The sequence below is a fragment of the Misgurnus anguillicaudatus genome, chromosome 8 (assembly GCF_027580225.2).
Source record: "Misgurnus anguillicaudatus chromosome 8, ASM2758022v2, whole genome shotgun sequence".
In the NCBI taxonomy this organism is placed as follows: Eukaryota; Metazoa; Chordata; class Actinopteri; order Cypriniformes; family Cobitidae; genus Misgurnus; species Misgurnus anguillicaudatus.
Window position 1 is genome coordinate 45,845,576 of NC_073344.2, and position 19,697 is coordinate 45,865,272.

At 40.4% G+C, this 19,697-nt stretch overlaps 1 protein-coding gene across 4 annotated transcripts in view; it reads left to right on the forward strand.

Annotated features, from left to right (window-relative positions):
- The first annotated feature begins 611 nt into the window (after window positions 1-611).
- The window catches only part of LOC141365940 (uncharacterized), a 57,877-nt gene continuing 38,791 nt past the window's right edge, over window positions 612-19,697 (forward strand). The window contains exons 1-7 of one of the 4 annotated variants that reach the window (XM_073870952.1): window positions 612-4,379; window positions 4,533-4,796; window positions 4,885-4,958; window positions 5,078-5,248; window positions 5,380-5,647; window positions 5,736-5,818; window positions 6,078-7,484. In XM_073870952.1, the coding sequence (XP_073727053.1) occupies window positions 658-3,456 (2,799 nt within the window). In that variant the 5' untranslated portion in view covers window positions 612-657 and the 3' untranslated portion in view covers window positions 3,457-4,379; window positions 4,533-4,796; window positions 4,885-4,958; ... (2 more) ...; window positions 5,736-5,818; window positions 6,078-7,484. Of the gene's footprint in view, window positions 4,380-4,532; window positions 4,797-4,884; window positions 4,959-5,077; window positions 5,249-5,379; window positions 5,648-5,735; window positions 5,819-6,077; window positions 7,485-19,697 lie in introns of those variants that run through there. The other 3 variants (XM_073870949.1, XM_073870950.1, XM_073870951.1) reach the window with 3 other exon arrangements.

A 19,697-nucleotide genomic window follows, 5' to 3' on the forward strand; every position in this document is an offset into this window, starting at 1 on the left:
CGACCACAGCGACCTGAAGAAGAGGAAACCAAAGAGGATAACCATCAAGACAGAAGAAAGTCACGATCAGATGCTTTTCAAAAAGCAATGAGTGATGCTAGGACGAAACTCAAACCTTTGTGGGATTTGCTGAATGATCCCCAAGCCACCTTTGAAAACTTGCCTGAACTACTGTCAAAATGTAATTTGTCCATGGAGGATTACATGAAGTACACCAGGGAGTTGTCCACTTCAAGTGTGATCTTGCTAAAGCGTGATCCAAAGGAGGTTTGGGTGAATGGATACAATCCAGATTTGCTGAGGGCATGGAATGCTAACATGGACATTCAGTATATACTTGACCCTTACAGTTGCATCATGTATATGTTGTCCTACATTTCCAAGCCAGAGCATGAAATGAACGAGATGCTGAAGAACGTGATCAAAGCAGTGCGTGAAACAGATGTGAACGAAGAGGATGAAATGAAGCACATTATGCAAGCCTATTCGAAGCACAGACAAGTGAGCTCGCAGGAGTCTGTTGCACGAACGTGCAGCCTACCAATGAAGAAGTGTTCGCGAAGTGTTGTGTTTATACCGACGGATGACGATGCTCTGAAGATGAGTCTGCTCCTTAGTGTCCTACTGCATAAAAATCCAGATTCAGAGGATGTTTGGATGTCGGGAATAATAGATAAATACAGAGCAAGGCCTCAAACACCGGAGTTTGAAAAGATATGTCTGGCAGACTTTGTGTCAAATTACCGCATTGTGTACGGTCAGCAAACTAAGGGAAAGAATGTACAACGTCTGCTCAATGATATGGGATTTGTTCAGAAAAGATCTGTCGGTAAGGCTGCCGTTATTCGATATGCACGGTTTTCGGAGGAGAAACAACCGGAAAAGTTTTACGGAAGATTAGTGAAACTTTATGTGCCACATCGTTTCAATGCCCAGCTAAAACCTCCAACATTTCCAACGTATGAGCAGTTTTACAAAAGTGCATTTGTGGAACTTCCTTCCCACCCTGGTGTCCGAATGCCTGTATGCGCAATAGTGAAAGCACACCAGGAGAAATTCGAAAAACACAGTGAAGAAGTGGACAAAGCAATTGAACAGTTGCAGCAACAAGGCCCATCTGAGAATGCTTGGACAGCTTTTGCCCCTGAAGCTGAAGTGGATAATTTGGAGTGCATTGCAGAACGAGAAGATGTCAATCATGATGAAGAGGATGAGCAAGATGATGTACCGGAATACCAGATTCTTCTTGAAGATGGAGATGGAGTCGTTCCTCTGATAAAGGCACCACAGATGAGTGTTGACTTTGTCAGGAAGATGTTTCAAAGTCTAAATGAGACACAGGCAGCAATATTCTACATTGTCCGTCAGTGGTGTCAGAAGCGTGTCTGGGGTCATAATCCGGAACAGTTTTTTTACTTCGTGTCAGGTGGTGCTGGTTGTGGAAAATCACATGTCATTAAGTGCATATATACGGAAGCAACCAAGATTCTAAGACAATTGCCTCGACTTCAGGAGGAAGGGGATCTCTCTGTGCCTACAGTGATTTTGAGTGCATTTACAGGAACAGCAGCATTCAATATATCTGGTAAAACACTGCATTCCATTTTAAAACTGCCAAGGAACTTAAAGCCACCTTATCAAGGACTTGGAAATGCTCTAGATGAAGTACGAGCAGAATTATGCAGTGTGGAAATTCTCATCATTGATGAAGTGTCCATGATTTCGAAGGATCTTTTCGCCTATGTAAACTGGAGACTTCAACAGATCAGAGGCAGCAAGAAAGCATTTGGAGGAATCTCTGTTCTCGCTGTAGGAGACTTTTTCCAACTACCACCTCTCGGTAAAGCCAAACCGCTCTGTGTGTATGAAGATGATGTTCTGGACTTCTGGAAGGACAGTTTTCAAATAATTACCCTTACAGAGATCATGCGTCAAAAGGAGGACCTTGCCTTTGCTGAGCTTTTAAATCGACTGCGAGTGAGGCAGAAGACTGATGTTCTTAGAGAAGAAGACCGAGTTCTGTTACTCCAAGCTGTAAAGAACCCAGAAGACTGCCCTCATGATGCTCTGCACATATTTGCAACCAACAAGGAAGTTCACATGCACAATACTAAAACAATACAGGCTATTCACACTGACATCATAACCATTGATGCCGAAGACTACAGGAAAGACCCAAGAACAGGAGTGATGAAAAGACAAAAGAAACCTGTCACCGGAAAGAAGGATGACTTGCTGGATTCTATACAAGTTGCAGTGGGAGCTCGTATAATGGTGACAAGGAATCTGGATGTTGAAGATGGAATTGTAAATGGATGTTTTGGTCAGATTGTTAACATTGTCACTAAAACAAGAGATGGAATCTCCACTGTACACATGCTAGGACTTCAGCTCGACAATCCAAATGCAGGTCTGAAACACCGCAGAAGAGTGGAAGGTGAAGATGACAACTCTGTATATATTGAGAGATCTGAAGAAAGTCTGAGGAAAGGAACAGTTCGTCGTCAATTTCCCATCAAGCTCGCTTATGCCTGCACAGCTCACAAAGTTCAAGGTATGACAATGCAGTCTGCCGTAGTGTCACTGAAGAAGATTTTCGAACCTGGAATGGCCTATGTTGCCCTCAGCCGAACGACGTCGCTTTCTGGATTACATATTACAGACTTCATTGAAAAGAAGATTTATGCTGATCCTGAAATCACAGCATCGTTGCAGAACATGAGAAAAGTGACATTCGAAGGAATCATGCCACTTTTGCAACACATAAGGGAAATCAACCAGGACCAAACACTTAAAATAGTTCACCACAACACGGAAGGACTGTCATCTCACATCGAGGATATCAGATGCCATCATGAGCTACTTTTATCGGATATTCTTTGCGTAACGGAAAGTCACTTGTCTGGCTCATGTATTCCACAACATCTCCAGTTGGAAGGATACAAGATGTTTGCACGGAATAGACATGTCTCCTACTCAACCCATGCAGAAATGGCAAAGAAAGACGGTGGTGGAGTTGCAATATTTTGCAAAGAAGATATTCAAGCTCAGTCCAGACAGTACATCCAAAGTGTCACAGACCTGGAGTTTGTTGTCATCAAAATCGACACCCCAATGTGTGCAACAATTGCTGCAGTGTACAGGCCACCAAACTACAGTCTTGAAAAATTCTTGCCAAATTTAAGGGGCCTACTTGATTATCTGGACATCGTAGACAACCATCCTGTAATCATCAGTGGAGACTTTAATGAGGACCTCTTATCTGCTGGAAGAAAGGCTATACTGGAGATGTTTCAATCCAAGGGATATACACAGCTAATCACATCAGCTACAACTGAGAAGCACACACTACTGGATCACATATACATCTCACATCCGGACTTGTGTCTACAGTCAGGTGTGTTACAGAGCTATTACAGTTACCACAATCCTGTGTACTGTATATTGCGAAAATGACATTCTGTGGTTGGCGGATATTGTTGTGTTTTTTGCCATACGGAATCGTGGGCACCGACTACGCATTAACTTTCTTCTGGACGTGCAATCGGAGGAGCTGGAGACGCAGCGCTGGTTGGGTTTCTGGTGCTATTAGGGATGGAGAAGGTACCAGCAAATGTCGGTTAGCATGCATCAACTTTCTTTAGGCTGTGTCGTGCTGGAGGTGTAATCGGAGGAGCTGGAGACGCAGCGCTGGTTGGATTTTTGGTGCTATCATGGCTGCGGAAGGTAAGAAGCATGCTTCGGGTCTTGGATGGCCTCAGCCAACGGTTTGGCGTGTATGGTTATACCAGTGGGACTTTGATGGCCTTAGCCAATGGGTAGGTGGTTATGGTTGTGGTGTTTCGACAAATGGAACGATGGGCAGTAAGCATTAACAGTGGCAATAGGGCTCTGACAGCCTTAGCCAATGAGTTGACTTGAATGGTTGTGCACTAATGGTTGTGTTGTTATGCCATACGAAACCGGGGGCCACTGAACCTGCATTAACGACGACAGTGGGGGCTCATTGACAGCCTTAGCCAACGGGTTGGTGCGTATGGTCGTGTTGTTTTGTTGTCTTGCGTTGTGTTGTCATGCCATACAAAACCGGGGGCCACTGAACCTGCATTAACGACGACAGTGGGGGCTCATTGACAGCCTTAGCCAACGGGTTGTTGCGTATGGTCGTGTTGCAATGAGATTTTGGCATCTATGGTCATTTAACAGTGTTATGGCAGTGAGCTACAAAGCAGGTACAGCAACAGGAAGGATGAAGGAGTAATGTGGCAGCTCGAGGGAGGACACTAGGAAGTAAAGGCGGCGGCAGCAGCATACAGGATGCAGTGAGGATTAGTGTGGCAACTCCAGGGAGGACACAGACAGTGAGAGCAACAGCAGCAGTAAGTCATAAATGATAGTAAGGTAAAGTTAGAAGTAATAAGACACTGTTGTGATGTATTTGCTTTGTGTTCAATTTGTGAAAATGTGTCATAGATTTTTTATTTGCAGTCCCCCGCTGTTCTGTTATTATTAAAATGTGCTCTTTTGTAAAGTTGCAGGAAGAATTTTGAGACGATAGCAGCCCTGTCCAACAATGGATATGAGTGTGCAATATACCATCTAAAGCTAAGTGTTTTAAGAACTTTCTTCAGTCACTGTACTACTGCACATTGTAACTACTTTTGGAGGAATGTTTTATTCTAATTTTGATTCTGATGTTTTTCAGGAACTGCCAGGTCAGAATGTCTGAGAAGATCAAGTGTGCTACAACACCCATGATGACAAGCAGGATACATTGGAAAGCTGGATTTCAGTAAGTTGTAACTTTTATTTATTTGTTTTGTTTGTTTGTTAGTATATGTGTATTTAGTGACCCCATTATTCAATTGTTGATTTCATGGCTAGATAATGTGACCAAACCCATTTGGCATTGAGGACAATACTGAAGACTAAAGAAGCAAAGGAAGGAGCAGTCTCAGGTAAGTGTCAATACTACTGGTAAAGTCTAGTGTTTCAGTGCATTTTTCATACAATGTGTTGTTCAAAGGCATGTGCTTTGATGTGAAAATCAATTGTTAAAGTGTATCATGGTTTTCAGAAGAAAGAGTGGCTGAAGGACGAAGTAGTAATGTGGCAGCTCGAGGGAGGACACTAGGAAGTAAAGGCGATGGCAGCAGCATACAGGATGCAGTGAGGATTAGTGTGGCAACTCCAGGGAGGACACAGACAGTGAGAGTAACAGCGGCACTAAGTCATAAATTACAGTAAGGTAAAGTTAGAAGTAGTAAGACACTGTTGTGATGTATTTGCTTTGTGTTCAATTTGTGACAATGTGTACTAGATTTTTTATTTGCAGTCCCCTGCTGTTCTGTTATTATTAAAATGTGCTCTTCTGTAAAGTTGCATGAAGAATTTTGAGACGATAGCAGTCATGCCCAACAATGGATATGAGTGTGCAATATACCATCTAAAGCTCAGTGTTTTAAGACCTTGCTTCAGTCACTGTACTACTGCACATCATAACTACTTTTGGAGGAATATTTTATTTTAATTCTGATTCTGATGTTTTTCAGGAACCGGCAGGTCAGAATGTCTGAGAAGATCAAGTGTGCTACAACACCGATAATGACAAGCAGGATACATTGGAAAGCTGGATTTCTTTTAGTAAGTTGTAACATTTATTTATTTGTTTTGTTTGTTTGTTAGTATATGTGTATTTTGTGACCCCATTATTAATTTATTGGTTTCATGGCTAGATAATGTGACCAAACCCATTTGGCATGTAGGACAATACTGAAGACTAAAGAAGCAAATTAAGAACCACATTGAAGCAGTAGAGGTAAGTGTCAATACTACTGGTAAAGTCTAGTGTTTCAGTGCATTTTATCATACAATGTTTTGTTTAAAGGCATGTGCTTTGATGTGAAAACCAAGACAGTGTTAAAGTGTATAATGGTTCTCAGAAGAAAGAGTGGCTAAATGTTTCTTGCAAGACACGTATCTGACCTGAACTTAATGCTCTGTCAGTTTTGCAGAATCAAAACAATTGAAATAAATACACTAATATGAGCCTCTCTGTTTTACCTCCTCTACCTCAGGGTGTCCAGCCTGTATGCAATGTCAGATCCAGCGGCTAGATGTCGGGAGCTGCTTCACTACACCGCTCATTGCATTAATTAATTTCATTTACTTAAAATTTAGTTTTATCATATTAAATAATTGGTTTCTATGTATAGATATATAGATATTAAAATATAAAATATTAGTTTAATATAATAATTGGTTTCAATATATAGATATATAGATATTAAAATATAAAATATTAGTTTAATATAATAATTAGTTTCAATATATAGATATATAGATATTAAAATATAAAATATTAGTTTAATATAATAATTGGTTTCAAGATATAGATATATAGATATTAAAATATAAAATATTAGTTTAATATAATAATTGGTCTCTCTCTCTCTCTCTCTCTCTCTCTCTCTATATATATATATATATATATATATATATATATATATATATATATATATATAGTAAAGTATAGTAAAATTTAAAATATTAGTTAAAATAGGAATGTTATTAATAATGTGTACGCCATGCCAGAAGAGGATGGGCAGCCCCCTGCTGAGTCTGGTTCCTCTCAAGGTTTTTTTATTTCCTTTTTGGTTTTTTCCTTGCCACTGTCGCCACAGGCTTGCTCACTGGGGGTGTTGTGCCAAATCCTGTGTCCCTCTCATGTCTCTGACAACTAGGGTTTTCAAAACAACAGTTTGCAAGTCGATACAAATATTTATTTATTAATTGAAATTATAAAAATATAAATAACCAGGGCCCCACAATTAATTATAAATAAAAATGTAATCATGTTAAAAGCCCCTCTGGTTTTCTGAAATGACAGGACTTTACTCTTATTACTCTTATAAATACCTGCGTTGTAATAAACCAAATCGTGAACAGAATATTTTTGAAAACAACATGCAGAAGGTTAACAATAATCCCAACAAATTTTTACCGATATTATCCCAAAATAAGAACTTGTGTTAGAATTTTTGAAAGTGAAAAAAATTTGAGTTTTGAAAAAAGAATTTAAAGCAAAAATTATTGTGTTAAACAAGTTAACAAATAAGGTGGTTACTACACATATAGGTATATAATTTTTCTCTGTGTACATTGTATTATTTCAACAGTAAAGTATTAGAAATTGAAGAATTTAAAGCAAAATTATTATTCTGTTAAAGAAGACAAATAAGTTAGTTACCACACATATATAGGTATATCATTTTCTACTAGTAAAAATATATTGTTGCCACTGCAAAGTAATTGTTCCTTTTTCACACGTAGTAAAAATTGGTAAAATGTATATTTAAATGTAAAAATTATATTTAAATGTGAGCTATTACAACATTTTAGGATCTAGCTGTGCATTTAGGTGGGATTTGGCACAACAGGCGTTTTCTAAATCTTTTAATAAATTTGTTGAATTGGCACATCAAGTGTTTTTGTCTTTATTGAAACCTCTTCAATGGCACATTAAAAATGTGTTCTTGTGAACTTCACAGAATGTCCAAGGGGTACTCCAGAAAGCAAGGTTAACTTACCCTCACATATATGTATTTGTATGTGCATATTTTTCATTTAATTTAATCGCAGGAACTAATGATTGCAAAAAAAATAATAATACATGAGTTTAATTTATTGACAAGGAAACTGCTGTTAAAAGCATCAGATCTGCTGTAGTATGTTTATTATGCTTTCGACTCTTTACGGCAGTTAATACAAAAATTTGCCACAAAAACCTGCATTTACATATGGGCTGTGGGTAGCATGCAAGAGGTTCATTCGAAGTTGCCATGTATAGTATGTTTTAGTTTATAGTGGTTTATAGTAAGTTGGTGATTGTATATCAACAGTGCAAACATATTTGTGTGAATTTTATTTTGTGATTTCACCGAAACAAATAGAGATTGCTCAAGTGGCGTGTCATTGCTCAGCAACCACGAGCATCAAGAAAGGAAGACCCTGCACGATTTCAGAAACACATTCCTGCACCGGATGACCAACTGGAGATAGGCTGGCATTTCTATAATATTCATTCGTACCACGAGATGTTTTTAAAAAGTGGTGGCGACAAAATCAACCTTCCAAAAAAGTAAATCCAATTATTTATTTTATACAACTGTTCAAGTAATCTTCTTTATAATAAAGTCAGTATTTGCACTATTTTACAATAAAATAGTTGTTCATTTTATCATTATTGCACGTTTTTCTATTTTTTTAATATTATTTTGATTAAATGTATTTAAAGATTAAAATATAGAAAAAGTCAGTTTAGGAGGCAAATGGGGCCTATCCTAGAGGTAAGTTAAGTGGAAAGTTAGTAATGCATTTTTTTTAAGCGTTTATTGTGTAAAAATATCAGTAATGACCAGGTGAGAAATTAAACATATGTGTTTTTTAATTATAAACGACCAAAATACACAGGGAATCTTTTTTTTTTTTTTAAATTGAGCTGCTACAAAATATAAATAAGGGTGGTCACTTGTTTTTTATTAAAATTAAGATGCTACATGAATTTATAATTCTTGTCCTGCACCGCCACAGGGCGATACTGACTATTATTTGTCCCAATTTCGCAATAAACAACAGACTACTGTCTGAAATAAACAAACTCAAGTGCACCCCACGCTGCTTTCTAGAGGAATTGACAGACGAGTCAATGTCTCTGCGTGGATTATTTTCACCTCATAGATGGTAAAAATCTTTAGTAATCTTTAGGGTTAGGGTTTTTTAAAAATGATTCTCAAACAATTATTTTACTCACTGGCGAGGCTACACTCAGATTGACAGTGGGTCCACACAGTCAGAAGAGACACTTATTGAGAAAGCAGAAGAAATCACGAATAAATAATTATTTTTTTTAATACTAATTGCTTAAATATGCATCGTTCAGAAAAAAACAACTGTTTATAGAAAGTTTATTTTTTTCAATGTGTGTCTAAACCGTGCAAATGTTGACATGCAAGCAATTTAAAACAATCTGAGCGAAAGAAAATGTTAAAGTGAGCTGTTTTCTGTGTGCACGCCGTACAGACTGCTACACAGACGCACATACATAACGCACGCACGGAGTAGTTACGGGACCCCTCCCCATAAACTTTGACATAATTCGAACAATGATGGCGGACGAACGTGTACCTCGTGTATGGATAGTTGGGAGCTCTATAATTAAAAGTCTGTATGGTCACATTTGTGAGGAGGGGCTCGACAGGAATCTCAGCATTTGCTGCAGGGTTACTTGGGAGGGCAGAGGAGGAAGACTCAGGGAGCAGTTGCTTCCAGTACTGCGGTCTCTCAAGGCCACAGCTCCAGCTCCTGATATCCTGGTTATCCACCTCGGTGGAAACAGTCTTTGTCGGGAGGGCCGCAACCGCCTGGATTTCCTTAGGGAAATGAAGACTGACCTGGCCGAAGTCTTCAGAACCTTCCCCAGGAACAGGGTTCTGTTTTCATTTATTCTTCCCCGTCGGAACTGGCGAGGGCAGACTGCTAGGAGCGCATACGGCATCGAACGGAGCCGGCGGTGGATCAACCGTTCTATTGAAAGCTTCTTGGCAGAGAGAAGGATGTGCTGCATTCGCCACGGCAATATCAACCTGGCCCATCTGACCAGGGACGGAACCCACCTGAGCCCAGGCGGCAATGAGCTTTTGCTGCGCAACATCAGAGAAGCTCTGCAGGCAGAACTTCGAAGATGAAGCCATCAAATGTTCACCACACCAACGGCTCTTTTAAGAGCCACCCATTCATTCAAATGAAGCGCATTTTTCCAAGTGTTTTTCCTCATGTTACATAATGTTTTTTTAGAACATATAACAAATTTATATCACAAAGAATTATAAGAAATCTTTATACTTTTAATGTAATATATTAAATATATTGCAAGGCTCGCGATTCTTCACGTCAGTGAGTCATTAAATACATAAATCCGCCAATTGAAGCCATGTGTTCACATGGGTGGGAGGTAACATTTTTGTTTAGCATGCAGGAGGGTAAGAGTTCGAATCCACCCTTGTATAGAGTTTTTCGTGACACTTTAAAATGTTCATTGTATAACAATAGTTAACATGTACTAATAATAGACAACACTTATACATGATTTGTTGCAGACCTATGACTGAGGTGTCAATAAATGATAAGAAATCTTATTACTTTTAATGTAATATATTTTATATATTGCAAGTCTCGCGATTCTTCACGTCAGTGAGTCATTAAACACATCAATCCGCCAACAGAAGCCATGTGCCCACATGGGTGGGAGGTAACATTTTTGTTTAGCATGCAAGAGAGTACGGGTTCTAATCCACTCTTGTATAGAGTTTTTGGTAACACTTTAAAAAGTTCATTGTATAACATAAGTTAACATTAACTAATAATACTAGTGGATGCCAAGTGGTATTAAGCCACACCCCTAGCAACCAAATATGAGCACCCTAGCAACGGAATAAACAAATCGTTATATCTCCGCATTAGAAAATCTTAGAGACATGGGGGTTGGACCTTTTGACTTGTGACTCGGAGTGTAATCACTAGTGGATGCCAATTTTCTCCCTAGCAACCAAATACAATACCCTAGCAACAGAGTAAACAAAGCCTTATATCTCCGCATCAGAACATTGTAGAGACACAGGGGTTGGACTATTTTACTCGTGACTTAGAGTATAATCATATATTGTTCCCCGAAATTTGCCACGGCAAGCACCACTTCACATTTTCTTCAGGAAATGTACCTATCTAGTTATGTTGGCTTTGAAAAAGCCAATATATTGTTATTGCTATTAAACTTATATCTTATTAGTGGTGCTTGCATTTATGCAAGGCATCACTATTATTATTGCTCAGGGATATTATTATTATTATGTTGGCTTGACAAAGCAAACATACTGTTATTGTAGTTAAACTTATTATGTTGGCTTGACAAAGCCAACATACTGATATTGTATTTAAACTTATTATTATTATGTTGGCTTGACAAAGCCAACATACTGATATTGTATTTAAACTTATTAGTGGTGCTTGCATTTACGCAAGGCATCACTATTATTATTCCTCATACTTATTATTAGTGGTGCTTGCATTTATGCAAGGCATCACTATTACTATTCCCCATACTTATTAGTGGTGCTTGCATTTATGCAAAGCATCACTATTACTATTGCTCATACTTATTAGTGGTGCTTGCATTTATGCAAGGCATCACTATTATTATTGCTCAGGGATATTATTATTATGTTGGCTTTGAAAAAGCCAATATATTGTTATTGCTATTAAACTTATTATTATGTTGGCTTTGAAAAAGCCAATATATTGTTATTGCTATTAAACTTATTATTAGTGGTGCTTGCATTTATGCAAGGCATCACTATTACTATTCCTCAGGGATATTATTCTTATTATTATATTTTATTCTTATGTCTGCACGTTTTTTCGGCACGTAACTCGTCCCGCACGGTTTGCCGTAGTCCCATGAAAGATGGCTCAAATCGACCGGTTTATTGAGGAGAGGTGTGCTATGACTTTTATAAGGGATCGGGTGCAGGATTTCCGAAAGGGGGGCAAAAAATCACCCAAAAAATCCCATTGACTTAACATTGCGTCGAACTTTGACGAGTCATAGCTCCGCTCGAGGATTTTGTAGAAATATGTGGGTTACAACATTTGAAGAGGGTGGTAGACTCTGTAAAAACATACATGACATTGGGGTGTAAGTTGTACCCCTGGGGTGTAAGAGGCACCCAAAAGTGCCCCATTGACTTATAATGGGGCAGGAAACATGCCCATATAAGGAAATAAAAAAGTTCCAGCTGGGATATCTTCGCTTTACAATGTCCTACAGACAAGTGGGTGGGCTCATTTCACTCGGGCATCCAATCAGTCTCTCAGGATCATCTCAGAGCTATTAAGCCACGCCCTTAGCAACAATTTTGGGCACCCTAGCAACATCTCCCATAGACTGCCATTATAAAATGCCCAGATGGATATCTTTGCACCAGAGTGTCATAGAGACATGGGGGTGGGCTCATTTTACTCAGGCATCCAATCAGTTTCTCAGGATCCTTAAAGGCTTACTAAGCCACGCCCCTAGCAACCACTTTTCAGCACCCTAGCAACATAAAATTCAAACAGTTATATCTCAGCATCCGAACATCGTAGAGACACGGGGGTTGGACCGTTTGACTCGTGACTCAGAGTGTAATCATTATGGGATGCCAATTTTTTCCCTAGCAACCAAATACAGTACCCTAGCAACAGAGTAAACAAAGCCTTATATCTCCGCATCAGAACATCGTAGAGACACGGGGGTTGGACCGTTTGACTCGTGACTCGGCGTGTAATCATTATGGGATGCCCATTTTTTCCCTAGCAACCAAATACAGTACCCTAGCAACAGAGTAAACAAAGCCTTATATCTCCGCATCAGAACATCGTAGAGACATGGGGGTTGGACCGTTTGACTCGTGACTCGGAGTGTAATCATTATGGGATGCCATTTTTTCCCCTAGCAACCAAATACAGTACCCTAGCAACAGAGTAAATAAAGCCTTATATCTCCGCATCAGAACATCTTAGAGACACGGGGGTTGGACCGTTTGACTCGTGACTCAGAGTGTAATCATTATGGGATGCCAATTTTTTCCCTAGCAACCAAATACAATACCCTAGCAACAGAGTAAACAAAGCCATATATCTCCGCATCAGAACATCGTAGAGACACGGGGGTTGGACCGTTTGACTCGTGACTCAGAGTGTAATCACTAGTGGATGCCATTTTTTTCCCTAGCAACCAAATACAGTACCCTAGCAACAGAGTAAACAAAGCCTTATATCTCTGCATCAGAACATTGTACAGACACGGGGGTTGGACCGTTTGACTCATAACTCAGAGGGTAATCACCAGTGGATGCCAATTTTCCCCCTAGCAACCAAATACAGTACCCTAGCAACAGAGTAAACAAAGCCTTATATCTCCGCATCAGAACATCGTAGAGACATGGGGGTTGGACCGTTTGACTCGTTACTCAGAGTGTAATCACTAGTGGATGCCAATTTTTCCCCTAGCAACCAAATACAGTACCCTAGCAACAGAGTAAACAAAGCCTTATATCTCTGTATCAGAACATCGTAGAGACACGGGGGTTGGACCGTTTGACTTGTGCCTTGGAGTGTAATCACTAGTGGATGCCATTTTTTTCCCTAGCAACCAAATACAGTACCCTAGCAACAGAGTAAACAAAGCTTTATATCTCCGCATCAGAACATCGTAGAGACACGGGAGTTGGATCTTTTGACTTTTGATTTGGAGTATAATCATATACTGTCGCCCGAAATTTGCCACGGCAAGCACCACTTCACATTTTCTTCAGGAAATGTACCTATCTAGTAATAATTATTAGTGGTGCTTGCATTTATGCAAAGCATCACTATTACTATTCCTCAGGGATATTTTTCTTCTTCTTCTTCTTCTTACATCCGGACACTTTTTTCGGCGCGTAACTCGTCTCGCACGCTTTGTCGTAGACCCATGAAAGAGGGCTCAAATCGACCGGATTAATGAGGAGAGGTGTGCTATGACTTTTATAAGCGATCGGGTGCAGGATTTTCGAAAGGGGGGCGAAAAACCACCCGAAAAATCCCATTGACTTAACATTGCGCCCAACTTTGACAAGTCATAGCTCCCCTCGAGGATTTTGTAGAAACATGTGGGTTACAACATTTGAAGAGGGTGGTAGGCTCTGTAAGAACATCCATCACATTGGGGTGTAAGTTGTACCCCTGGGGTGTAAGAGGCGCCCAAAAGTGCCCCAATGAAAAGTCAATGGGGGAAAATCCCATAGACTTAACATTGCAAAAATTTTGACGGGTCATAGGTACGAGTGAGGATTTCATAGAAACATGTGGGTTACCAAATTGGAAGAGGGTGGTAGGCTATGTAAGAACATACATGACATTGGGGTGTAAGTTGTACCCCTGGGGTGTAAGAGGCACCCGAAAATTCCCATTGACTTATAATGGGGCAGGAAACATGCCCATATAAGGGACTAAAACAGTTCCAGATGGGATATCTTTGCTTTACAGTGTCGTAGAGATAAGTGGGTGGGCTCATTTCACTCAGGCATCCAATCAGTCTCTCAGGATCATCCCAGAGCTATTAAGCCACGCCCCTAGCAACAATTTTGGGCACCCTAGCAACATCTCCCATAGACTGCCATTATAAAATGCCCAGATGGATATCTTTGCACCACAGTGTCATAGAGACATGGGGGTGGGCTCATTTTACTCAGGCATCCAATCAGTCTCTCATGATCCTTACATAGGTATTAAGCCACGCCCCTAGCAACCACTTTTGAGCAGCCTAGCAACATAAAATTCAAACAGTTATATCTCCGCATCAGAACATCGTAGAGACACGGGGGTTGGACCGTTTGACTCTTGACTCAGAGTGTAATCATTATGGGATGCCAATTTTTTCCCTAGCAACCAAATACAGTACCCTAGCAACAGAGTAAACAAAGCCTTATATCTCCGCCTCAGAACATCGTAGAGACACGGGGTTGGACTGTTTGACTAGTGACTCGGAGTGTAATCATTATGGGATGCCAATTTTTTCCCTAGCAACCAAATACAGTACCCTAGCAACAGAGTAAACAAAGCCTTATATCTCCGCATCAGAACATCGTAGAGACACGGGGGTTGTACCGTTTGACTCGTGACTCGGAGTGTAATCATTATGGGATGCCATTTTTTTCCCTAGCAACCAAATACAGTACCCTAGCAACAGAGTAAACAAAGCCTTATATCTCCGCATCAGAACATCGTAGAGACACGGGGGTTGGACCGTTTGACTCGTGACTCAGAGTGTAATCACTATGGGATGCCATTTTTTTCCCTAGCAACCAAATACAGTACCCTAGCAACAGAGTAAACAAAGCCTTATATCTCCGCCTCAGAACATCGTAGAGACATGGGGGTTGGACCGTTTGACTCGTGACTCGTGGTGTAATCATTATGGGATGCCAATTTTTTCCCTAGCAACCAAATACAGTACCCTAGCAACAGAGTAAACAAAGCCTTATATCTCCGCATCAGAACATCGTAGAGACACGGGGGTTGGACCGTTTGACTAGTGACTCAGAGTGTAATCATTATGGGATGCCAATTTTTTCCCTAGCAACCAAATACAGTACCCTAGCAACAGAGTAAACAAAGCCTTATATCTCCGCATCAGAACATCGTAGAGACACGGGGGTTGGACCGTTTGACTCGTGACTCGGAGTGTAATCATTATGGGATGCCAATTTTTTCCCTAGCAACCAAATACAGTACCCTAGCAACAGAGTAAACAAAGCCTTATATCTCCGCATCAGAACATCGTAGAGACACGGGGGGTTGGACCGTTTGACTCGTGACTCGGAGTGTAATCATTATGGGATGCCATTTTTTTCCCTAGCAACCAAATACAGTACCCTAGCAACAGAGTAAACAAAGCCTTATATCTCCGCATCAGAACATCGTAGAGACACGGGGGTTGGACCGTTTGACTCGTGACTCAGAGTGTAATCACTATGGGATGCCATTTTTTTCCCTAGCAACCAAATACAGTACCCTAGCAACAGAGTAAACAAAGCCTTATATCTCCGCCTCAGAACATCGTAGAGACACGGGGGTTGGACCGTTTGACTCGTGACTCGTGGTGTAATCATTATGGGATGCCAATTTTTTCCCTAGCAACCAAATACAGTACCCTAGCAACAGAGTAAACAAAGCCTTATATCTCCGCATCAGAACATCGTAGAGACACGGGGGTTGGACCGTTTGACTCGTGACTCGGAGTGTAATCATTATGGAATGCCAATTTTTTCCCTAGCAACCAAATACAGTCCCCTAGCAACAGAGTAAACAAAGCCTTATATCTCCGCATCAGAACATCGTAGAGACACGGAGGTTGGACCGTTTGACTCGTGACTCGGAGTGTAATCATTATGCAATGCCAATTTTTTCCCTAGCAACCAAATACAGTACCCTAGCAACAGTGTAAACAAAGCCTTATATCTCCGCATCAGAACATCGTAGAGACACAGGGGTAGGACTGTTTTACTCGAGACTCGGCATGTAATCACTAGTGGATGCCAATATTTTCCCTAGCAACCAAATACAGTACCCTAGCAACAGAGTAAACAAACCCTTATATCTCTGCATCAGAACATTGTAGAGACACGGGGTTGGACCGTTTGACTCGTGACTCGGAGTGTAATCATTAGTGGATGCCATTTTTTCCCCTAGCAACCAAATACAGTACCCTAGCAACAGAGTAAACAAAGCCTTATAACTCCGCATCAGAACATTGTAGAGACACGGTGGTTGGATTGTTTTTCTTGTGGTATGGAGTGTAAACATATACTGTCTCCCGAAATTTGCCACGGCAAGCACCACTTCACATTTTCTTCAGGAAATGTACCTATCTAGTTATTATTATTCTTTTTCTCCCCCCAAAATTTCGGCAACTAACTCGTCCTAGGGCTTTCAAGCTACATGCACCAAATTTTCCACAGACCTTCAGACTGGTCTGACTTAGTGTGCTATATCTTTTCTAACTGATGGGACCTTCCGAATTCCTAAACGGGGGGCTCGAACACCCCAAAATTCCCATTGACTTAACATGGAGACAAACTTTGACGGGTCATAGCTGCGAGTGAGAAACTTGTAGAAACTTGTGGCTTACCACATTTAAGGAGGCTGACAGGCTCTGTAAGAACATACATTAAAATGGGGTGTAAGCTGTACCCCTGGGGTGTAAGAGGCCTCCAAAATTTCCCATTGACTTATAATGGGGCAGGAAACATGCCCATATAAGGGAATAAAAGCGTCCCAGATGGAATATCTTCACTTTAGAGTGTCGTAGAGACATGGGGGTGGGCTCATTTTACTCAGTCATCCAATTAGTCTTTTAAGCTCGCCCCAGAGCTATTAAGCCACGCCCCTAGCAACAATTTTGGGTACCCTAGCAACATCTCCCATAGACTACCATTATAAAAAGCCCAGATGGATATCTTTGCACCAGAGTGTCATAGAGACATAGGGGTGGACTCATTTTACTCGGGCATCCAATCAGTCTTAATAGGATTCTTATTGTGGTGTTAAGCCACGCCCCTAGCAACCAAATATGAGCACCCTAGCAACATAATAAACAAAGCCTTATATCTTTGGATCTGAACATCATAGAGACATGGGGGTTGGGTCTTTGGGTCATGTTAGCTTCATGCTAGCTCCATGCTAAGTCATACTAGCTTCATGCTAGTTTCATGCTAGCTTTATGCTAATTTCATATTGTAGCTTGCTAAGTTCATGCTAAATCATGCTAGCTTCATGTTAAATCTTGTTAGCTTCACGCTAAATAGTGCTAGCTTCATGCTAGCATCATGCTAATCATGCTAACTTCACGTTAAATCATGTTAGCTTCACGCTAATCATGCTAACTTCATGTTTACTTCATGCTAATCATGCTAGCCTCATGCTAGCTTCATGGTAATCATGCTAACAACATGGTAGCTTCATGGTAATCATGCTAACAACATGGTAGCTTCATGCTAATCATGCTAGAATCATGCTAGCTTCATGCTAATCATGTTAAAATCATGCTAGCTTCATGCTAATCATGCTAGAATCATGCTAGCTTCATGCTAATCATGCTAAAATCATGCTAGCTTCATGCTAATCATGCTAGCTTCATGCTAATCATGCTAGCATCATGTTAGCTTCATGGTAATCATGCTAACAACATGGTAGCTTCATGCTAATCATGCTAGAATCATGCTAGCTTCATGCTAATCATGTTAAAATCATGCTAGCTTCATGCTAATCATGCTAGAATCATGCTAGCTTCATGCTAATCATGCTAAAATCATGCTAGCTTCATGCTAATCATGCTAGCTTCATGCTAATTATGCTAGCATCATGCTTGCTTCATGCTAATCATGCTAGCATCATGCTAGCTTCATGCTAATCATCATGCTAGCTTCATGCTAGCATCATGCTAATCATGCTAGCACCATGCTAATCATGCTAGCATCATGCTAATCATGCTAGCATCATGCTAACTTCATGCTAATCATGCTAACATCATGCTAGCTTCATGCTAATCATCCTAGCATCATGCTAGCTTCATGCTAATCATGCTAGCATCATGCTAGCTTCATGCTAATCATGCTAGCATCATGATAGCTTCATGCTAATCATGCTAGCATCATGCTAGCTTCATGCTAATCATCATGCTAGCTTTATGCTAATCATGTTAACATCATGCTAGCTTCATGCTAATCATGCTTACATCATGCTAGCTTCATGCTAATCATGCTTACATCATGCTAGCTTCATGCTAATCATGCTAGCATCATGCTAGCCTCCTGCTAATCATGGTAGCATCATGCTAGCTTCATGCTAATCATGCTAGCATCATGCTAGCTTCATGCTATCTTCATGTTAATCATGCTAACATCATGCTATCTTCATGTTAATCATGCTAGCTTCATGCTAGCATCATGCTAATCATGCTATCATCATGCTAGCTTCATGCTAATCATGTTAGCATCATGCTAGCTTCATGCTAATCATGCTAGCATCATGCTAGCTTCATGTTAATCATGGTAGCATCATGCTAGCTTCATGCTTATCATGCTAGCTTCATGTTAATCATGCTAGCTTCATGTTAATCATGCTAGCATCATGCTAGCTTCATGCTAATCATGCTAGCATCATGCTAGCTTCATGCTAATCATGCTAGCATCATGCTAGCTTCATGCTAATCATGCTAGCATCATGATAGCTTCATGCTAATCATGCTAGCATCATGATAGCTTCATGCTAATCATTCTAGCATCATGATAGCTTCATGCTAATCATGCTAGCATCATGATAGATTCATGCTTATCATGTTAGCATCATGCTAAATCATGCTACCTTCATACTTAAACATTCTAACATTCTAACAGCCAGCCTACTAAACTAAACTTCTGTCAAACCGTTTTAAACGTTCAAGCTACGCTTTTTCAAGCCAACATAAAGTTTGTCTTCAAACTTTAATATCTAGTTATTATTATTCTTTTTCTCCCCCCAAAATTTCGGCAACTAACTCGTCCTAGGGCTTTCAAGCTACATGCACCAAATTTTCCACAGACCTTCAGACTGGTCTGACTTAGTGTGCTATATCTTTTCTAACTGATGGGACCTTCCGAATTCCTAAACGGGGGTCTCGAACACCCCAAAATTTCCATTGACTTAACATTGAGACAAACTTTGACGGGTCATAGCTGTGAGTGAGAAACTTGTAGAAACTTGTGGCTTACCACATTTAAGGAGGCTGACAGGCTCTGTAAGAACATACATCACAATGGGGTGTAAGCTGTACCCCTGGGGTGTAAGAGGCCCCCAAAATTTCCCATTGACTTATAATGGGGCAGGAAACATGCCCTTATAAGGGAATAAACGCGTCCCAGATGGAATATCTTTACTTTAGAGTGTCGTAGAGACATGGGGGTGGGCTCATTTTACTCAGTCATCCAATCAGTCTCTTAGGATTGCCCCAAAGCTATTTAGCCACGCCCCTAGCAACAATTTTGGGTACCCTAGCAACATCTCCCATAGACTACCATTAT